Here is a 22,906-nt window from a genome sequence, read left to right as displayed (position 1 = left end):
CTTTCTTAGTTCAAAAGTTCAGCTTCTTAAAAAAACCCAGCAGATCTACCAGAAATTATTTATTCAATCTCAGAAAGAACCAGGAAAGCATAACACAAGGTATTTCTTCTTTCAACACTTGGTACCTACCTTCTGATCCTGGTAAAGGTTGCGGGTTCCAGTACACCAGGTGAGGTACAGTAACAGATTACAGTTTTGAAGATTAAGTCATTCAGCAGGTCTAGAACTGGCCTTTTAACTTAAACAGCAACTAACCTCATCAGGACAGCAGATCTCATTTTGGAAGCTGATCTTATGACTTGTTTTGGAAATTACTTGCTCTCTATTTTGGAAATGACTTGCTCTCTATTCTTAACTACTATTATCATACAATATTACAGTAGAAATGAAGTGCAGAACAAAACAGTGTCCTGAGTGCTATTCCAGAGTCTTTTCAGAGTAAGATATGTGGTACTCTTTCTCATGCAATCCAGTGTCCTCTTACTACAGAAGGAGTGCTCCCACCAAAATAAATCAGATTACTACCAAATACTGACTTTAACATGTAAGTACTGGCCTACCTAAGCTTATTGTTACTGGTACAAAGTCCTCAAGCACATGCTTAAAACTTGATTGAAAACCAAAAATCAGTAGTCTAAATCTACTTTTACGTTAGCATATTCAAATACAGTATCAAGTTTAGAAATTTTATAAAAGCATCATATTTCAGAATTGTAACCTGATATACCTGTTTTATCCGTTAGTAAATAAACTAATCGTCCCAACTCTTCTGGTATGGTGCTAGTTCGAACAACTGTTCCAGGAATATTGTCATCTTTCATAATCATCCACCCATAGGCTGCCTTACCCATGTCCAAGTTCACACGCAAACTGCAAAGGAAATTTATACCATAATCAGTGTGAATATTAGGCAAAGTGAAAGTTATAACCATAAAAATAAAACTAGAAGCTCTTTTTAGGATACCTGAAAAAAATAAACCTTAAATCTATGTGCACCAAAATTTTGGAACAAGGCTTTTGTTATGTGTTTGCAGAGTACATATCGCATCAGAAATTCAGGCTCCGTCCCAGACTTCTAGAAGATATTGCAATACAAATAAATGCAATATCATGCATTCTGCATGAGACAGATTGCAACACTTTGTGGAGATTCTTGACATAATTACATTATTACTCTTGTACCGATAAGAGTAATATACAACAAGAACAGGTGACTATTCAAGTCACAGTTTTTATCTGCTAAAACAACCAAACACCACCTATCATTTCTTCATGATGTGAACTTACAAATATTTTTGTAGCTCTTCAAATCACTGTTTTAAAAAAAAAACACCAACAAATTTTTTTCTTTAGGTTAGTACAACTACATTCGTCAACTTCTTCCCAACCAATCAATGATTTTGTTGTGCTTCCCAAAATGTAGCTACAGAGGGTCTATAGCAAGAAGAGAACTGCTGAAGCAGCAAAATTCACCCTCATGTGATAGCATGGGGGCTGGAGCCTGCCAGCAGCAATAAGTAACCTTTGGGTAACTCTGTACTAGAAAATTTGCAATTTGCAGCAAGTTTTACTGACTATACATAGAAGTGCAAAAATCAGAATTATGTTTTTCCAGTTCATTCTGTCTGCACATTCATTTGTTGATATCACTATGTCTATATCATACAAGAATTAACTACCCTTAAGCACCTCATATTCCTATGATATAATAAAATCTTCACTCATGTTGGTAAGAGATAAATTGAACCACATTGCTCTTCCCCAAAATTAAATGCTCCAACTCAAAACTCTATGCCACCTTCTTCTAAAAGATTTAAATGCTAATTTTGTTTAGCTATTCACCATGTTCCTGCTACCATGTCAGAGAAGCAGTGATTAAGAAATAAGCACATATTCACTTCTCTTGGCTCTGCTCTAACAGAAATACTGAAAAGAACAGGTTGGACAGTAGCAAGTTAAGCAATAGGTTTACAGTAACATGACCTCTCAAAACTGTTCAAGGTCAAAATACTGCTAATGCACTTCAGCCCTTTTTTAACAGTCCTGACGTGCTGCTTTACACCATAAACAAAAGATTAGCTATGAAGAGTTTTCATCTTCATCCTGCAATCACAGCAACAGACTGTGAATTACCTGAGGTAACAGTGGAGCCACAAGTTGCACTATCCCATAAAGAAGAGATGCATTTAACTAGAACTGTGAGGATACCTGAAATTTTGACGCACACTGAAAAAAAATTTATTCCACATTTATTCCTGAATTTGTACAGCAGAAGACAATGTATGCTGCAGCGCAAAAAGATACAAGATTCTTGTCCATTCAAGATAGTATTTTGCACTTTAATTACCTATTATTTTCATACTGGAAATCATCATCAGCAGAAAACCAACCTTCTACCTGGTGTGAGACCCCCATTAGTTCTGCAATACCATCCCTAACTTCATCTCTCTTCAGACATGCAAATATACATTAAAAAAAAAAAGGATAGACAACTAAAGGGATTCTTTTTACTGAAAATACTACAATATAACGAGAGAAATACTGGAAGTAAATTGCCTCACACTGGTTAACTACAGTTCTACCCTATCTTACTCGCTCCAGAGCAAATACTGAGCAACCTGTATTTGTATTATGCAGGTCTGTTAACTTTCAGAGTTATAGCGAATGTAAAAAAACAAGCAACACACCTGACACTGAAACACAAAGAACAGCAAAAGATTTACTCCTCTTATAGAGGAGAACCTGCTAGTTAGCCATCAAGTACAAGTTTCTCTTGTTTAGCTTGACAAGAGAAACACAAGCACACTTACTGTAATTCAGAACTGCTAGACATTTGCTCCAGCCTGAAGAAAGGGGATTAACTGAAGGATGAAAGCTGCTTACCACACCACTTCAAAGAGGTATTTGGGTTACATTTTTGGGGGCCTGGGCTACCAAGACATGAATTCCAAGATGAATGCTCTATTTAAGCACTGCAGTTTCAGGAACACGGCACAGACAGACAACACCCAAATGACTGCTCTACCAAAAGTCACTCAGATAGGAAAAACCGTACTTCAGTAAGATTAAATTAGAAAAGTCTCACAAAGCTGAAGTATACTTCGTATCTTCACTTGCATCTTGGCTTTGATGCTCTAAACACTTACTATATGCATTTAACTATAATCTCACTTTAATATAATTTTAAGATATGGAAAAAAAAAAGAAAAAACCTCCCAGATTCTCTTGCTGAGCAGTGAGGAGAAATATGTATTTCGAAGCATCAAGGCATTTTAGGAATTACCCTAGCTTTCCAGCATGCACTGCTAAGCGGAACAGAGTGTAACCCCTTTATGCTGATGGACCTAATAGAATGCTGGCACCACTAGACTCCAGAGAAGTAACATCTGCCCAATGACTCCTACAGTCCAAGACAGCTTTCTGGTACACAGTAAGATATTGTGTACATGCTTGAATTGTTAAAATGAATAAAGAATTAAACAGGAATAAAAATGAGTGCTATACGTACTTCTTTTAGTATTAGTTCTAAAATTTGTAGATTGTATCCTGTTCTGACTTACTTCACTTGGTGATCTTTCTTAAAGGAAATCTTTTCTTTGAAATCATTGTAGTTATCACTTAGCACATTATGGACACTGAGGTAACACTAAAAACGATGACAGCCTATTAACAGTGAGTTTGCTTTTGAAACTAGAAAACTCTCCAACAGGGTTTCACTGAAAAGTTCAAGAATTTTCACACAATAAAACAAGGAGACACTAAGCTTACTCAAACCAAAGCTACTTTCAGTGCCTGATAATCTTATAGTTTCTCAGAAATTCTTCGAGGACTTCGAGAAACTCATTATACAACCAAAACCATTTCAAATTCACCAGTTTTTAAACCTTCTCAATTTAATTCCATTCAAAACCATGACTTATTAATGAAAATGCATAGAACAGCATCAGGTGCAGCATTAGCAGACTGTTGCATCAGTAACACTAGTTTTTAGCAAACCAATTAACATGAAATATTTAGGCACAGTATGTAATATAGGTATCTGAAGGTTGTTGCAGAGAATAGGGGTATTTAACGAACACAGTAACACCAAGTTTCTTGTCTCTGAACCTCAGCACTAGTTATCCTAGAGCAGGCAAATCTAAGGCAATTTCTATCCAACTTGGGGATGTATTTACATTAAGAACCAGGGTGGCACTTCTCTGCAATTCAGCTTCAGAACAAATGAATAACACAACATTGCAGAATCCACACTGCTTTTTGCTACACATTAAAAATGGATAGTTCTGCTTATATTCCTTCAAAAACAACTGCAGTGTTTTAGGTTAAACATTCACATTCACATGCCTTCTAAATTTCATTTTTTTCCCAAATTGTAATGATATTAGGTCCCCTTGTAAAGGTTTTTGATCTTGCTTTTTTCATCAAAATGGACAAATTTTGCCAATAAGCAAGGGCCTTCACTGAGAAAGATTGACAAATACATTTAGAAATTCCAGAAACATTCTACCATTCACGACTCAGTGAAAAGCAATTAAGACCTAATGAAGCTAGCAAAGACAATTTTGTGAACAAAGTCATATCGTGCCCAATAAAATTCAGGTATGATTTTGAATCAAAATTATATGGTAGCTTTATTTGAACTTCCTGAGTAGTTCTGTATACGTAGAAGTTTGGTAGCAAAATAATAAAGTCCTCCAGATACAGTATGAGTATCCATAGTAGTATTCAATTTTAAAATAAATGAAGTAATTGAGATACACTCTTTTTATTTTCAGAACTTCTTTCTATTAAAGATAATATTGAAGATGATATTTGGGTCATATTAGTATCCAAAACTGTACCAAATCTCCTATGGCTATACCCCCTAACATTCACATATCTCTACTTTCTTGAAACAGCCATAAACTATATACAGATACATGCATTATTCACCATCTAGAAAAAAACATGGAATAATTTTAAAATTATTGGTTATGAAACAACTGAAATATTTTAACTTCAACATATGGAAAAGCTAAATCTCCACAAAAAGTGGTTTTCGGAGCCTGGTAACTTCTATTAACTGTCACTAAATAAATAAAAATAGAACAAAACAGAAGTTACTTCATTTAGCACGATATTATATTAAGATCTAAATAAATAAAAATCAACCCACAGGTGACCCCTTTAATTTCCCCTAATTCCCAAACTCTCATATTTTATTTGGTGAGGAAAATGGAATATAATATTCCTTTGTGTTATGTCCACTATATACATTTTTATTTAGTTTTCTCTGCTATCTATCTGATACTCCCAAGGAGAGCCTCAGAACTGAGTTTCTGTTTGCTTAATAATTGGTACCAATAGTCCTCTTGGACTAATTTTTCTAAGTTTTTGTCTATTATGTAAGCATATAAAAGAAAATGAAAGAAGGTACACACAGCACTTTGCATAAAACTAAGACAATGAATGTAACTTTAAATGGGAAGTCAATCCCACACATTTATGTTTAAATATGTGTGGGAAAAAAATCAACCCTGTATTGCTATAGTGACTGTGGCACATGCAGTTTTTCAAGGGTCACATGCAAGTTTGGTACAGACAATTACATGTTGTAACACAGGTAGAATTTAAACTCAGGAGGAAATCTGGAGAATAATTAATGAAAAAATTAATCTATGAATTTCCTACAGGTTGAAAACACAGAAGAGTGTAAAATACAAATAGAACATGTCAAACAAGCACCTTTGCACAAGAAATGTAGCATATTTGTCTCAGAGTAACAATAACTGCTTCCTATTAAAAATGTTTCTTTATTATCACATTTATCAGGTCAGATGCCTCCTTTCATTAGGCCTCTTATACAAAGGTGACAACACTGACTTTAGAGGTCTAATACAAATAATTTTCAAAACATAAATTAACTTTCTATATTCCACACAAATCTGGAATTACTTGCTGTAATACCATTAGATTAAAAACAGAAAGACAATTAGGAGCAAATAGGCAATGCTGCAAGATTAGAGAGGAGAATGATATACTACAATAGATCAGTTAAAAAAAATTACTTCTTTTTCAAACTGTTTGTGCTCAGCATTGGGACCAGTCCTATTAAACAACATCTGTATTAATCATCTGGATGAGGGGATCAAGTGCACCCTGAGTAAGTTTGTGGAGGGCACCAAGTTAGACAGGAGTGCTCATCTCGTGGCGGGCAGGAAGGATCTATAGATGATGGGTTTGGACAGGCTGGATCGATGGGCAGAGGCCAACTGAATGAAGTTTAACAAGCCCAACTGCCAGGGCCTGCATTTGGGTCTCAACAACCCCAGGCAGCGCTACAGGCTTGGGACAGAGTGGCTGGACAGTTCTCCAGCAGAAAAGTACCTGGAGGAGATGCTGGTCCACAGCTGCTGAACATGACCCAGCAGTGTGCCCAGGTGGCCAATGGCATCCTGGCCTGCATCAGCAATAGTGTTGCCAGCAAGACCAAGGCAGTGATAGTCCCTCTGTACTCAGCACTGGTGAGGCTGCACCTCAAATTCTGTCTTCAGTTTTGCCCCCTCACTACAAAAAAGGCACTGAGATGCTGGAGCACATCCAAAGGGCTGCTGGTGAAGGATCTGAAGGACAAGTCATATGAGGAGCATCTGAAGGAGCTAGGGGTGTTTAGTCTGGAGTAAAGGAAGCTCAGGAGAGACCTTATCACTCTCCACAGCTACCTGAAAGGAGGTTGTAGCCGGATGAGGGTAGATCTCCCAAGTAACAACTGACAGGACAAGAGGAATTTGCTTCAAATTGCACCAGGGGAGTTCACAATTGAGTATTGGGGGAAATTTCCTCAGTAAAACTGTTGCCAAGCAGTGGAACTAGCTGCCCAGGGAAGTGGTAGACTCCCTGCCCCTGAAGGTATTTAAAAGACTCACAGTGGCACGTATTGGAGACATATTTTAGAGGTGGACTTCGCAGTGCTGGGTCAGTAGTTGGACTTGATGATCTTAATGGTCTTTTCCAATCAAAATAATTTTATGATTCTATGCTTTCCTTATGTAGCATGAATATCAGACATTTTAAGTAAACACAAAGCTAGCTCATGCTGTAATACAGCACCATACTGGACCCCTTAAGACTGAGTCTTAGCACAAGAGAGACACAGCATAGCTCCTGTTGCTAAATGAATTTGTAAAATATCATGCAGCTTCACATAATATTTTCAGTCTCTATACAGATTGCATTATATATCATGATATGGTATAAAAGCACAACACACTAAATGTGTATTAAACCATTTGCTTAAGCCTTTTTACTTTACTTTGTAAGTAGCTCTTTAGCTCTTCCACACTGAAACCTTTGCATCCTATATCATACATATATATATGTCCCTGTATCTGAGACTACATATACTGATACTCTCACATCTATACATTATAAAAATCAGAGCTGCAATATGGACAACAGAAACTATGATATGCCTGAAAGCAGCACAGTTGCTTGCTGCTCTTAAGACAGTCTGCATAGCTGTGAGTTCCCTGAATCTCAGGGATACACAGAAATTCATATTTGTACGATCTGGGGTTAGATTGGTTATTAATGAATTTCAGACATAAGGCTTCCTAGCAGTGTTTTCCTCACTGCCCCTGAAAACAGGTTGATATAACTTGAAGGATTTGTTTTAAATGCTTCTCCTTAAGACCCAGAAACAAAAGCAGCCAGTAGCCAGGTAGTAAGCCAAAACTTTGCTATTTAAGTGCAATGCAGTTCCTTCCAGACATTTGGGAGAGCCTCTTTTTGGCAGAATGGTTCCATAACCAGGACCCTTGGGGTGTCCAAAGGAAAGGACAAGAGACATTTCAGCTTCTGTTCACACTAAAACTAAAGGATCCTACTAAAAAGATGGTTGATTAAGCCCCTGTCAATCCAGCTTTAAACTGCTACTGAATATAGAGCCTGGGTCATACACATTTCTAACAGATCCCCAGTCAATACTTTATCATTTTATGGTAAATCCTCCACATTCCTTAACAGCTAAGCAAAAGCACATACAGCTACAGCACTCACATGACTGTATACATGAGGCAGCAATGTCACCAAACACCACTTGGCCTAAATTATTTTAATTATCTTGAAAAACTTTCCTGGATACCTTTTTTCTTTTTAAACAAAAGAAAGTCAAAGTGCAACTCACTTTGTCTTTCGAGCTGTTGAAGAAGACTGGACAACGAATGAACAAAGTCACACTACTTGGTGGTGATGAGGATCCACCACTAAGGCTAGCCTTTTCTTCAGCCTTGGCTTTCTGAATAATTGCTGATAGCCCAAGCGAGCTGATGAAGACATGCTGCAACTAAAGGCCAAGGGAAAGAACAGAATTGTTTTGTGGCAAGGCTCTCTAATCATCTTTCCTGTACCCATATACACATATGCACTGGAATTATCATTTCAGGAGTAGACGAGAGCAGGTAACTTGCATCCCACACTGATTAAAGACTTTTCTATTCTCTTGCACTTAAAAATACAGATATGGGTAACTGTGTTTCTGACAGCTTTTAAAAAGCAAAACTAAAACAACTGACCAATTTAGTAGCTGCAAAAGTAGAAGGAAAAACCCCTCAAGATTTACATAATTTGTATCAGAATTTTAAATGTATATTGTAATTATCATCAGTTCCACACAAAAGGTAAACTACACTCCACTAATAAAAATGTAAACTTAATTTTTAAAACGATATCAAATTAAAAAGAATTTCCCTATAACCACCATAATAAGATTTAAACTGGGTAACCAGGTAAAAGATAACATACATAACTATGACAAAGCTTACCCACCTTTCCCCACCTGAGGTGCTGGCTTTTCATTAGCATGACTTATTGCCCTCAGCCCCTTGTCCTTCAGAAAACAGACAATCCAAAAAAAATACAAGCTGACAAACAAAAGGACCTTACTATTAAAAAAAAAGAAAAAAAGGCAACATTACAGGCCTAAGAACTTCCACACTGGTATCACAAAGAGCAGCAGCATGGACATACCTGAGGACCATACCATGCTCCCTGCTAGCCTGCTACTTGACAGTTGCACTAGGTGATTCAGTCAGACAGGATCTTCTAAACTGATGGATGATGTATTTCAATCAGTAATTTTATTTAAAACAAGTAATGAAATGGTCTCAGAGTCACTGGAGGATGGGTAGGTATTAATGCATCTCAAACTGGCTAAAGCCTACTAGAAAACAAAAAAAGCCTAAAAATACCAAGGAACATGGAAAAACTCAGAGAATGGGTGAGCATAATCCTAAGGATTTATTTTGTTTTGGACAGTCTGTCAAGGACTTGCTTTATATCCTCCTTTCTTGATAAATCTTAAGAAAATAAAATAGCTTAACTTTTTAGGGCAGTAGATTGCTTATGGAGGCTCCCTGGGCTATGCTTCCCCCATAGAGGAAAAGGAAACATCAGTCACAGAATTATTTTTAGGGGCCAAACATTTCTGGGGGTGTGATGATGTTAAAAAAATTTTGTGCATTATGGTTCTAACTTACAAGCAATTTAGAGAACAGGTTAAGCTTTTGATGCTTGCTTGCTACCACTTTTTTTCCACTTTGTTTAATTCCTTGTACACTACAGAACACGTGCAATGTTGAGGGTTGGTTTTTTGGAGAAGAGGGTTGGGTAGGTGTTGGTTGTTGGGGTGTCTTTTGTTCTGTTGTGTTGTTGGTTTTTTTTACAGTTGCCTTATGTTTATACTTCTAAAGTCTTACAAGTCCCACAGTAATTCCCTGCATATAGTGAGGCAACATTGATCTACAGGAGTATTTAGGATGCAGCTGAATCACAAGGAACCAGCCTCTTCCCAGAGCACCTAAGAAAAAGTTCCTCTTCCTAGTAATTATGGGAGAGACTGCACAGAGATCAGTTAAACTCCAGTAACTCTTAAGATCATCTTTCTGATAATCTTCACGAAACATGTCAGCCATGGAAAATTATTTTTATTGCATACGTGGAATTTTTCCCTTGCTATGCAAACGAAAAGCCAAACACAACTGCAAAAAACTCCATGATTAGAAACCTTATGCATTCTCTAAAACTACCAATGATAGTTGAATGCATGAATTCAGATATGAATATCTGCATAATTCAGATGCATGAATTCAGATATGCTTTGCCTATACCAGTGAATCCTAATCTCCCATGTTCATTTCCTTTACCTCTGAAAAGTTCCCATATAGCTATCTAAAAATAATGAGGGCAACACCTGGTGCTTCAATGTCCTTAGCCTTGTAATTTTCATCTTCAAAGTTTACAATCCAAAATGTAAAAATTGAATAATTTCACTGCTTAACATCCAGAAGAAAGGAAGGGAAGTGTAGTCATATTTAAACACTGCCATGACCTAGTTGTTTATTTTGCTGACAGTGTGGGAAGCAACCCTGTATTTATGAATGATCCTGGTTGAGGAAAATTTGGTATAGAAATAGATAAACCTCTATAGAGAAAACCATTCTCTGACAGATTCCTGTCTGATCTTCCAGAGAGTAACTACATGGCCAATCTCAGAACTAAACCAATCACATCCTCTAATACTTTGACTTTGTATATTCTCTCCCACAAGCAACTGAAAAATTGGATTATATGTATCCTAGAAATTATTTTTGGAGAAGAGCTATTCCACAAGTCCAAAAAAAAAAATCAGTCTCTCTTGCAACACAAAAGTGCTATAAAAATGCAAGTCCTTTAAGTTATAAAACATTATGACAAAGGCTTCCTGAGTATCCCATTGGTTAAATATGATACAATTTCCTTCACACAGACGTGTCCTTAACACAGTAACACATAAGTAATGTAAACTCAGATTAAAATGAATATTGAAATCCTCTTGTTATTTTTTTTCCTTTACTACATGAACTTAAGTATTCTGTGTATGCCTGAGGAGGCAGGCCTTAAACCTATCTAAATTTTAGATGCTGCTAATTCTGTGACTAGTCACTGGGCTTACTGAATGACATATCTAACTAAAGAGTTCTAGAGAGCTAGTTGTTCTAAAATTAACAACTACAGTAATCTAAACACTGGGAATTTTAACAAGGACAATATTTCCATCTTGCAAAGAAAAGAATTCATTTCAGAGTCACTGTTCTCACTTCTGTGTCCACAGAAGACTTGATTACACACGTGGATATTATTTCCTGTTCCAGTTTATCTGCAATTTGAATATACAGTACTCATGCTTAATGAATTAATTAATTCAGGGCAAGTCTTTACTTGGTTACACATGTTAAAAGTCCTCCCATTGTAAAAGTGCACCTACATTATTCAGCCACTCTATTTAAATTAATCATTATTGGGGTAAAAAGTCTGTATTTTAACCAGAGAAACAGAACTATTTCAGTATTTAAGGCATTAAAAATAAAATTCAAAAATAAACTTAATGGTTCATTCAACTTCACGCTTCCTAAAAACACGTTCTCAAGTATACCAAGATTGTATCCTTATTAATACATTTATGCTAGTAAAGGATTAGATATCCTGATTACTCCAGCAAGATGAACATTATACAAAAAAAATACAACAGTATTGTTTTCTGTACAGTGATCCTTCAAGAATCAGCAGATTTGTTGGCACCTTCTCCTTCAGAATCCTGATAAGATCAATTTCCTTTGCAATGAGAAGCAAGTATAAATTTCAAGAAAGCCACATTCAGTGAAATTAGACAACTGTATTTGCTTTCATTCTTATACATACCTGATCGGGATGATATAGGAAAACAGGAGGAGGAACCGGAAAAGGTTACGATACCATGGGCCTACAAATCCTTGCAAGGTTACCATAACAACTGATAGTGCGACTAAAGCCAAAAACAGGGCTTTGGTCAGTTGATTCAACTCCAGGTCCAGTAAGCCAACCTGAAGGAAGAAGAAGAAATCTTGTTAGTCATGAGTTTTTCTTAAACTGATGCTTCTGCTGAGCAAACAATTAGTGATTACTTGTTTTGGTTATTCCTACCTATTGAAAATCCATGTACTTTTAACAATTAACTGTATTTTGATGACTGCATTGATTATTATTCTTATACTTGCACGTAAAAATATGTTTCTTGGTAACGGGACAATAACAATGCCCAGAACCAGTTCAAAGTGTTCCAGCCAAGCCTTTTGAATGCCTTTACATCTGACACATCCCTCTCCCATCCCCTGAGCCAGGACGGGAACACAGGAGGACAAGGAGCAAAGCCCATTACAGATGAGCAAATGAGCAGGAACAATTTTCATTTGTCATGTGTGCAACAAAAATACCAACACTGCACACTATATTTGTAGGGAGCTCATTGACTGCTAGAAGATCAAAAACCTGTTAGATTTGGGAATCAACAGACACATGCAACAGAGCTGCCTTCTCATTTATGTAACTTGTGCACTGCCACCTGTCCCTATGCTCTCCTCCCACCCTGTACATCTGAACTAATTCCACACAAATAATTTTTAATTGTTTCAAGTTATCAGTTATTCAATATAATAATAAAAAACAATCAAGTGGAATACCCATTTTCAAACCATTATAGTAAAACAGAGCTTCAACTTTTCACGAGTAAAAAGGTATTAGGTATAGAAAGATTTTAAGAAAAACATTAAGAGAGGCTGTCTTTCATCCACTCTTTCTCATGAAAAAATGTATTTAAGCTATGTAACTAAGACTCTCGCCATTTCAATAATGTATGATTTAAGCTAGGGTATTTTTACTCCACTTTTTGGGATGCTCTAGTAGTCAGTAAAATATGTGGGAAAATGATGTCAGGAAGAGTTTCCTAGGCCCCATCACAGATGCCCCTTTTATCTCCAAGCCTTGCCAGTAAGACCAGCAAAACATAACACTTCCGTAGATAACACACAGTCTGCAAAAGAAGCACTTTAAATATAGTTCTTAAAAATTCCAGCAATCTTGCTTACACATGGGTTGTCCCTTCCCTAGAGAACCAGGCAGCTGAAGACCACAGCGGCTGATTTATCAGCTGCATTTAAAAAGCAGCACAACGAGGACAAATATCTTGCAATTTCCGCTGCTTCAACTACTACATAGTTTATGCTTGAATTATTGAGAAAAATAGGTTTTTGGATTAAAATGAAGAAAAATGAAGCCAGGGAAGTAGAGCATGTTTCAAAGCCCAGATCTTTTTGCGTTGACAAAGGCAGCCTAAGTTTCAGGCCTCGCTGAGGATCAGATGAAGTCATTATTCATTCAGTCAGGGAAAAAAGACTCAATTACCTCAACCTAAAGATGCTATCAATGAATGCAAAGTGCATATTTTACTCTATTCATCCAAATCCCATTAAAAAGTGAAAGGAATGATTTAATCTGGCCTTCTAGAGTTGGTCTTTTTTTGTAATAAAATAAAGAATCACTGTCTTGCAATATGCATAACTACTACCTCACACTTTTTTCCCCCTGCATCATGGTGGTGAAAGCCTATCTTTCCCCTCTCTAACCCCCCCATAAAAACCCCATCCCAGAACAGAAATGAATAAAGAGTTTCTTTGGAAAGAATGCCACTTTTTGGACAGAAACATTAAATTTAGTCCACTGCACACTGATATGTAGCTAACTCAAGGCATTAATACCTTTCTAATTGATGAAGACAGATGTGAATTTAAGTTTGGGAAACAACAAAAATGTGTTTGGAGAGGTATTAAGGCAATAAAAAAGTTCATGATGAAAAATTTCCCACACAATAAATCTCTTGCTCAAGAACATTTGCTTTGTTCCTAATAATGTCATTCTTTTTAATACAGGTCACACTATTGGTCATATCAAATTTTAATATTTTCATTTCCTATAGCAAGTGAAGGCAATTGCAAAACCCCCCTTAAGAAGGCACACAACGAAAGTTTTAATAGAAATGCATCCTCTATTTCTCAAAAATTAGTTACTCCAATGTACTGAAAGATACTTAATTAGTTTAATTCTGTGCCTTTCCACTTAAACAATTTCTGCACTTGACTAATGAAACACTGTTGAATTATCCAGATAAATTTTATGTGGAAATTCACTAACATTCTCTAAAATTCATCTCAATATTGGAAAAGTGGATAAAGTTCACTTCAACTACACTGTGATTTTATCAAAGCGTTTGTAAAATATACCATCTCATGAAAGTGGTTTCTTTTCTTTGGAAAATAATCATAACCAGAATAATTACGACAACATATAAAATAGATGAATTAAGAATTGGAGTAATTTTCCACGTTCATTGCTATTTCCCATATTAGTAAAACAAATTTTCTTCTACTTGTCATAATATTTGTTATATTTGAAACAACTGCATTAACAAAATTAAACACACCACCGGAAATTTTAATCTCCAAGGGAAAATTTGTACATAATGTCTAAGAAAACCACAATAGTTTTGCAAAGGGGCTGCTCTACGATAATGAACACAATAATTGCCTGTATAATCTAAAATGCTACTAATGGCAACAACCGCAAATCCATTTAGCTCCTCTTTAATTTATGCACAAAGTTTTAAATAGCTAATGGTTCTCAATAAAATAATGGTTTATACCATCAATTGTCTACATGTACCAAAAAAGGTGACAAGTTTTAGAAATACTTAATTTTTGAATGAGGGAATGATTAAAGGTCTACACTTCACATTTTGGATCACAAGGTGTAATGAATTATCTTATGAGAAAAATCTTAATTAAAAAGTTGAAAACAACAAGAATGTTTCTGGCTACAAGTACAACTTGCTGCCCTAGATGCTTACCTTTTAGGAAAGGTTATATTCTGAAACTATTATTGTAGTAATAGAACAATTCTTTTAACATTATAGAAAGTATATTACTTGGAAATGAGAATCTTTTAAATGCAAGAATAGTGAAATGCAAAATTTGATAATTAAATGTTACACAATGGCAAAGATTTCTCAAAACAGTCTAGTGCAGCCATTTCTTATCCAATTACAGTTTAAAGTGCATTAGAAATAATTGCTCATGAATAGCCTTCGAGTGCCCTACTTTAATACTATTGAAGTATTAAGGCACAGTCTTAGGACAGACTTTCCCGTGCAACTGAATTCCTCCAAAAAGGTAATTATATTTCAGTAATCAGTCTGGTTCTGCACTGCCAAACACCATACTGACTACAATGAAATTTCATGGTATGTATGTTTGAGATAGACTTGGGCTTTAATTGGCACCATAAACATAAAAATTTTCTTTGCTATTCTTAATACATGCTCTGAAGTTAACTTCATTGAGCCTTAAATACTAGCATATTATTTATGTTTCCAATAATTGTAGCCTAAACTTAGATGTAAAAGGTACGTAACAGTAAGGTAAATATTTAAAATTACTAAAATTCAAATAACATATCTTTCAACTGTGGACTGACAAAAAGAAGCTTTGCCTAAGGAAAATGATTTGTAGCATTTCATCATCTATTAAAAAAACCGTAAATTTTTATATGGATGACTATATACAGTTAGCTGCATATATCCAATCCCCCATGGCTTTCTTCAATCATCTGTCAAAACTTTCCTATAGTCCCTAGGAATAACAGACTACTAATCTTTGTTTAAAGGCTAAATAGAGAGATACATCATTTACACATCTGTTTAACTTAAATCTTTGACACTAAAAACACCTACACTAACTTTTGGATCTCTACATGTTCCCTCTTTTATTAAGTCTCCTAATTCCTATGATTCAAAGACTGCTCAGCAATCCAGGTAACCACATTAAGCTAATACAGATATGAATGAAAGCAGGTAAAGCAAGTGAATTCATGTTTACCAAGCATCTTGCCTTAATTCACTGTACTCAAGCAATAGTCTGCACAAATATGTCTCTCTAAAAACCTGAGTTGATTAACATAACCCCCCCCAATCTTGAATTCAGTATGTTACACTGCTTAATCAATATCTTATACTTACTCTTTTAATCAGTAGATTCAAAGGTGAGAAAAGCAAAGAAAACATGGAAATATATAAAGTGACCATTTAGTGATAAAAACTATCTGTCCCTCCTTTTTCTCAGATCTGTTTTCAAACACCCTAGTCACTGGTTTAGCTGCAAGAGCAACAGTGAAACCTTGAAAACATTTTTTGAAGCACTAAAAACCTATTATGGGTTTTATTAATTTTAGAATTGAGTAATAATGCATGGGGGGTGGTGGTCTACTTGACTTCTTAAACCTGAAATCAACTTTATTTAGTCAACTCCAGAGGACTTATACAGAAGTGATAACCACAAATAGTCCATTTTATTCCAGTAACATTTTCTGTCTTTCCATTGGCAAAAAAATATTTAACCTTCACATAACACAACTTCTGAGCAAACTAAAATATTTGGTATTATGCTAAGACAGTAGGTTTATGGAAAACAGGATGACCTCTATGCTACACTAATTTCAGTAAATATTTTTAGATATTTAGAGTTAATTGTATCCCCAAAGAAACAAATGATGATTACTTGTCTGTGTTCTTACATTAACAGTCCATCTCCAACAGATAGTATTTGAAAACAGCAGAAATTTTAAAATTCAAGAAGAAATACATGGTGATCATCCAATGGAAGTTTAAGCTGCAGTATATTTTTTTTAGTGTTTTGATGCATATTCAAAAACAGACGTTTAAATGCTCTTAAAAGTAGAATACTTCCATTACATTTTGAAGTTACTCTTCCGACTTGCCTGGTTTTACTTTAACGTGCTATTTGTAAATACATAATATCCGTGTTTGAAATTAACTAATCACTTTGGAAACAAACTTACCCTTGTAGCTAGTAATATCTATAATGCTAAAAGAAGAAAGAGGACTCAAACGGTTCTTTTTCTCTCTGCCTCCTTTATTCATCCATTTTATATTGTTGCCTTTTCCAGACTCAACATCATCTGAGTTTGGATACTCAAAGCGAAACTTGAGAGTCCTCTGTATGATTTTAGAGGTGCTTAGCCCTCTCTAGTTCAGTATACCATAATAAAAACTATAAGTGAGCTATATACACAACTGCACTGAAGTAGTGGACGCAGTTATTTCAAGTAAGGCACTCATTCTATCAAACACTGGTCGCAGATTTCATCACCTTCCCAAGCGTATCTTCTTTTTCAATTGTATCCTGGTTCACATGCATGCCAACGATTTACTCTATTTGCAGCAAAACATTATGTTTCAAATGATCACAATGAGAGAAACTGAAGGTGACCCATTCTTAATATCCTGTTGACTATAAATACAGTTTTCATTAGCAGTTTTTCACTCTGCTAAGCTACGCCAACGTCTCTAAATATTTTTTCAGTCCGGCGTTTCCTCGTAGAGCCTGTCTTTACACAGAAGAACGGAGCCAAGCCACGGGTATTTATTTGCCCGCGCGTTACTCCAGGCTGTGGCTCCCGTTTCCCGCAGAGCTGCCACGCGCGGTTTGGTCGGCAGAGGGCGCGCGCGGCCGGCGCTGCCGTTCCCCGCTCCCAGCCCGTGCCGCACCGAACCTCCGCGCATCCCTCCTGCATCTCCCCCGGCACTCACCTCCCTCAGCTGGAAATGATCAAGAGTTAATTACTCGACTCTGACACTTCGGATTGCGCGCTGAAACTATTCTGTTCCCTCCTTAGCAAAAAGTTACACTTCACACACCTTGGTACAGTCACAGACTGGCACCTTAAGGCAGCAGTAGCGAGACGCTGTGCGACCATATGTTCTCTGCCTTTGCTACGTATTTGTCACAAACATGAATGATTAAAACGTGCAGAGTGCATATTAAGAAACTGAAAAGGTTAACAGCCCCCTTAAATTCTGGTATCCATACAGGTACCGTGCTGTATTACAAACATATTCTCCTATTAGAAGCTACCAACTGAAAACATTTTCTCAAGACCACCCATTGATTTAGAATAATTGCTTCAATAATCTAAGCTAACTAGTCATACCAGAGACTTCAACAGCCAAAAGCATTCACACAGTGAAACCCTAATTCATCCTTTTTTTTTTTTTTCTTTTTTTTCCAATTTAAAACAATCTAGGTACACAATAGAGAAGACATTTAGAGTTTCTAAGCACTCACAATCCTCCTTACATCTGATCGATATTACTAAGACAGAATTCTGGGGAGGGTGGAAGAGCAAGATTTAAAGATCTTCAATTTTACACTGGAACACTATCTTCAGATTAATATTTCATATGTAACTGTTACATATGTATTTATACTTCTTACAACTTCTTCAAGCTTAGTCATCATCAGCTTCAACTGAAGACGTTTCTAACCATGTGCAGTTGTTTTTTAAGGGTCCATTACAAAATAAGCAGCTTTACACACTGCACACTATTATTAAAATATATGAATGAAGATGGCATTTTTTAAAATCTGAGTAGATTAAAAAAATATGGCTTACTCTCTCACAGATTAAGATACTTAGCTTTGCTAAAATAACTACAAAACCAGCAAGTGGACAACGGGTCCTGAAGTTTATATTGTGTAGAATTTGCAATTATATAAATAAATAAATAAATAAATGTAAACATTTGATAGATATGTAAAAAAAGTAAATTAAAACTTAAAAATTAAACAAGAGGAGCTTGAAACTTGCTCAATAAGGTGGAAAATCAGCAGTAGTCCCCTTAAAGATTAATGTAAGAATATAGGGGAAAATGCTAAAGAATGGGGCAAGAATTCTCCAAGTCCGAGTAGAAATACCCCAAATAACTCCAAAGTAAATGTCCACAACCATTTAAGGCACAGAAACAACTCTTCTCAATAAAGATTAGACATGATTTGATGCGCAACTTCTTACTAGTATTATGGAGAAATACCAATTTTCAGAAATTTTTAGTAGAAATTAGAACATGAACTCTAGAATTTCTAGCTCAATTTTAATGCACTGATGTGTTTACAAATAAAACTGACCTTCTGGAATAAATAAATTTTTTCAAGAGGAATATCAACAAAAAGACTTAAAATGTTTCTAAATTTTGTTCCTCTGTACAGTTACATGCTATTCAGAATTTTTATAATGTCCACTTTATTAGTACCTCTCGTCCTGAAATAAACACAAAATATGTTGCAAGACAATTCAGTAGAACACATTGCTTTGAAACTATTCTTGGGATCATACAACTAAGGTTCTGGAATTATACTGTCACAGTTTTGCTCATGAGGATCAGAAGCATTTAATTCTCCTGTCAAATATATGAAAGAGCTGTAAATGTGTACAAATGCATATATATAATACATATTTTTATTTTTGTACTTTATTTTTACCCACAGAGAGCGTAATATTTCAAAAATTCTGCTTTCCTAAGGTTTAAGAGCTGAATTTCAGTATCAGGATTCAGCAAGCAAGTGGTATATGTGCATGTGTGCAGGATGGTGGTTTTACTAACAAAATCTGAATAAAAAAAATTTAACTAAAAAAAAGCGCTACATTTTGGAGGTTTTTTACATCATTAAATTTATCAGCTGAAATAGCCTTGTTTCTATTAAAAAAACAACAACAAAAAAATCTTACCACAGAAATCAATCCCTTCTTTTTGTGTTTACATTCTTAAAGACATTTTATGAACCATTTCATACTTAATGGTTTGCAAACAATCCCAACAGTTGGAAATTGTGTGAAAAGTTGCACAGATCGACAGATGAAGTGAAAAGGTCTGTATTAATCTCCAAATAAAGAAATGCAAGGAGTGGTATTTCACTATGATTATACTCCAAAGTACCAATTAGAACGCATATCAGAAACTAGAGCAAGTTGACACTCTACAATAAAGCAAATAATTTCCAGTTGGAGGGGTAGAAAATGTTAATATGCAATGTTCAAGACTACAAGAATCTTTGTAAAAGGAAGTAGCTAATAAGGTTTAATGATGCATGTCAGGAAGCCACAGTATGTAGGGAAACACAGCTGGCTTCATTTTGTAAACTATTTGATATACACATCTTTCTAGTTCACGATTATCAGCTGTGCAAGTGCCACAGGGGACAGTTTAGCCTTCAGATCAGGATATTCCTCTTGTTCTCTAAATTACAAGTAAAATACATTAATATAATATGGTGCTGTAGGCTAGTGCCCTGACTAAAGCTTATCAGCTTACAAAAAAGATTAAAGAACTCTTCAGTAAGATTCAGTTGGAACAATCTTACCAGAATAAACAGGCTGAAAAATACTGAAATAATAAATATATTTATAATACAAATCTACACACATTTTTGAATGTCAGATTAAACCCTGAAAGTTACTAAAATAAACATGAAATGTCATTTATATTAATTCACACCATTTCATGATGCATGTACTACTTTTATTATTAAATTAATATTAATAAAGAAATCATGGGTGTTATGGATAGACTGCAGCTATACAAAACAGTATGCCTCCTGCTTTACTGCAATCCAAGTTGCTCAGAGTGACTGCAATATGCAGGTGACAGCAATTAGCAGCAGATGACAGAAGCACTTTGAATTTGTACCAGATGGCAGCTAAGGGTCATTGGAAGCTAGCAGACCTTCCACAAGCAAACTGTTGTGTAGTACAACTATAAAACTCCTAGAAATAAATTATTCAGGTTCTCAAAGAAAACCAAAAGGTCAAAATAGAATATAAAATATTATGCAAGGCATTAAAAGCTCACCTAATGTTTACAGAATTAAATATATTTAAAATTAAGTAGTGCATACAGAGTGTATCTAACTGCATAATGGGGAGAGTCATCACAAAACTAGTAGGAACATCAACTAATGTATTTGCTAAACGATTCAAACCTGTGTCCCAAAGGACAGGCTAGATAAACACACTTTTTCTTCACTGCAAGTGTAAGATACTGACTGAATACATGCTTCAATGCAAGAGGAAAAAAAGACCAGTGGAAGCTGCACACATGGAATACAACACTTTAATGGGTACCCCTCCACACTTCTGCCAGAGCTCTCAAGAGTACTGTTTCACAGCTCAAGCACAATTAGGTGCATCTCATTTGCAAAAATTAACTCCCCACATCCACACCCCCCAATCTATAAAAACACACAGATTTGCTTCAATTTTTTTAACCTGCAAATCCAGCGAGAGACCCCCTTACACGGAGTACAGCCCTGCACTAGGTACTGCATAAACTACCTCAGCAAGCCAAGGAACAAGCCAAGTTGATTTGAGCAAATGGATAAAGTAATGGTACAGTAATAGCTGAAACAGAAATCCAAAAGTGAGAATAAGAGGTGGATGTAACAGCCAGAGAACCTTTGGGAATTTCAAAAGTGTGTTTAGATAAAGTCAATGAAATGGCTACTCAGCTGCTCATGGTGAATCTCTTCCCATGCATAAAACCATTAAGAAATCAACCATGCATTCACAAGTCGAAGCCAACAACTCCACAGCAGAGCATATGAAAGGTACGAGTTACACTGAGAGAAGCTTTAATAGGAAATGCTGGATAGGCTAAGGAGGAAGAAGCATATGGACGGATGCAGACAGAGCTGGAGACGTAAACCAGGATCGTGAAATTCACTGTTGCACAATGAGTGCAGACTCACTAAGACAGTATTTTTAAAACTGACAGACTAAGAATATTATTTGATAATTGAATTTTCCTAAAGAATTAAACTTTCTGCTTCACAAACAAGATGCATGGTCAGAGAAAAAACAAGGATGTGTAAGATGCCTAAAGAGGTGAAAGAAAAAAAGGGGTAGGTGGAACTACATTAGACAGAGCAGAATAACAGGGTGGAAAAGCAGAACAAGTCAAGGGGGAAAGTAGTCAGAAGAAAGGGATATTGAATACAAAGTAGAGGACTGGTGCTGGTGCACTGTGAAACAGAAACGATACATATAGTAGGAAATTAGGACAAAGTGAACCAAAAAGTTTTTCAACATTTCCCCCAAAAAAGGAAGTTAACAACTGCCCAACCACTTTCAAACTTAAACTAGAAAAACAGCTGTGATAGGTAGAACAACAAAAAAAGCCTAAGCCTCAAACTCAGTAGGCATCAGTAAGAATCTTATTTTCAGCTGAGTCACAAGTAATCTATCTTTGCTTTTATGAAAGAAAATATTTGAGTGGATTCCTTGGAGACTATGAGATTAAGAAAAGATTTCATAACATCTCCAAATCATAAAAGAAATTAAACTGAATGCTGTTTTGTATAAATAGTGTTTTGGGATGCATTCCAAGAGATATGATGGGAAGGGAATGAGCTTTAAGAATATGAAGAGCAATCCATTTTTTGCAAACTAATCCACAACCAAACCCACATTATTTTCATCTGGTACAAGCTGGAATGTTGATTATAATGCTAAATGTATCCACAGGCTTGCTCTCTGAACTGAGGTAAAAAAAAGAAGGGCAAAGATCATATTTGTTAAGAATATGACAATCTTGTTAGTTCAAGCATGCAAACAGAACTAAGTAAACTATTTTAGTTATGATCACTATGTTCAGCCTACATCAAAACAAATACTATATCCTGATATGGAGAGAACTTTCCCTCTAGATATTCATCACTATAAGACTGATAATTCAAGTCATGTGAATCGTGATGGTTATTGAGCCTCCAGTACTTGGAGAAATACATCAGACTTCAGCTGTATAAATTATTAAGTTGCATAAATGAAAACCACAAAAGATCTGTTTTTCTGTACTTGCTGTACATAAAGAGAAGGCTATCCAGCTGAACAATAATTAATGCCTGTAAAACATCCAAATAAAAGATGTGAACATCAGATAAACATCTATTTCAAGAAGTCTCTTCAGGTCTTCTGAAGAGATCCTAGTCTCTGACATTTAAGACATCCTTATTTCATAATAATTTAAAAAAAAAATAATTAACATACTTTGAACACACCAGTTCAAGGTTTCAGATTTCCAACAAAATACACAGTAAGTAAAAAATGTGACAGAAAAATAGGTGACAACTGTGGTACAATGCTCTTATTAAGGAACAACCAATGCACAGAACAGAAC

General features: G+C 35.7%; 1 protein-coding gene across 1 annotated transcript in view; it reads right to left on the bottom strand.

Annotated features, from left to right (window-relative positions):
* ATP9B (ATPase phospholipid transporting 9B (putative)) overlaps nucleotides 1-22,906 on the bottom strand; it is a 157,970-nt gene that overhangs the window by 39,467 nt on the left and 95,597 nt on the right. The window contains exons 12-13 of the mRNA XM_050308489.1: nucleotides 11,716-11,876; nucleotides 728-870 (exon numbers count right to left, since the gene is read on the bottom strand). Coding sequence (XP_050164446.1) covers nucleotides 728-870; nucleotides 11,716-11,876 — 304 coding nt within the window. The remainder of the gene's footprint in view (nucleotides 1-727; nucleotides 871-11,715; nucleotides 11,877-22,906) is intronic.

Source organism: Myiozetetes cayanensis, unplaced genomic scaffold, assembly GCF_022539395.1.
Source record: "Myiozetetes cayanensis isolate MyiCay16 unplaced genomic scaffold, myiCay2020 scf1, whole genome shotgun sequence".
Classification (NCBI taxonomy): Eukaryota; Metazoa; Chordata; class Aves; order Passeriformes; family Tyrannidae; genus Myiozetetes; species Myiozetetes cayanensis.
Note: the sequence above shows the minus strand (reverse complement) of the source record. Positions and strands in the feature narration are given on the sequence as shown.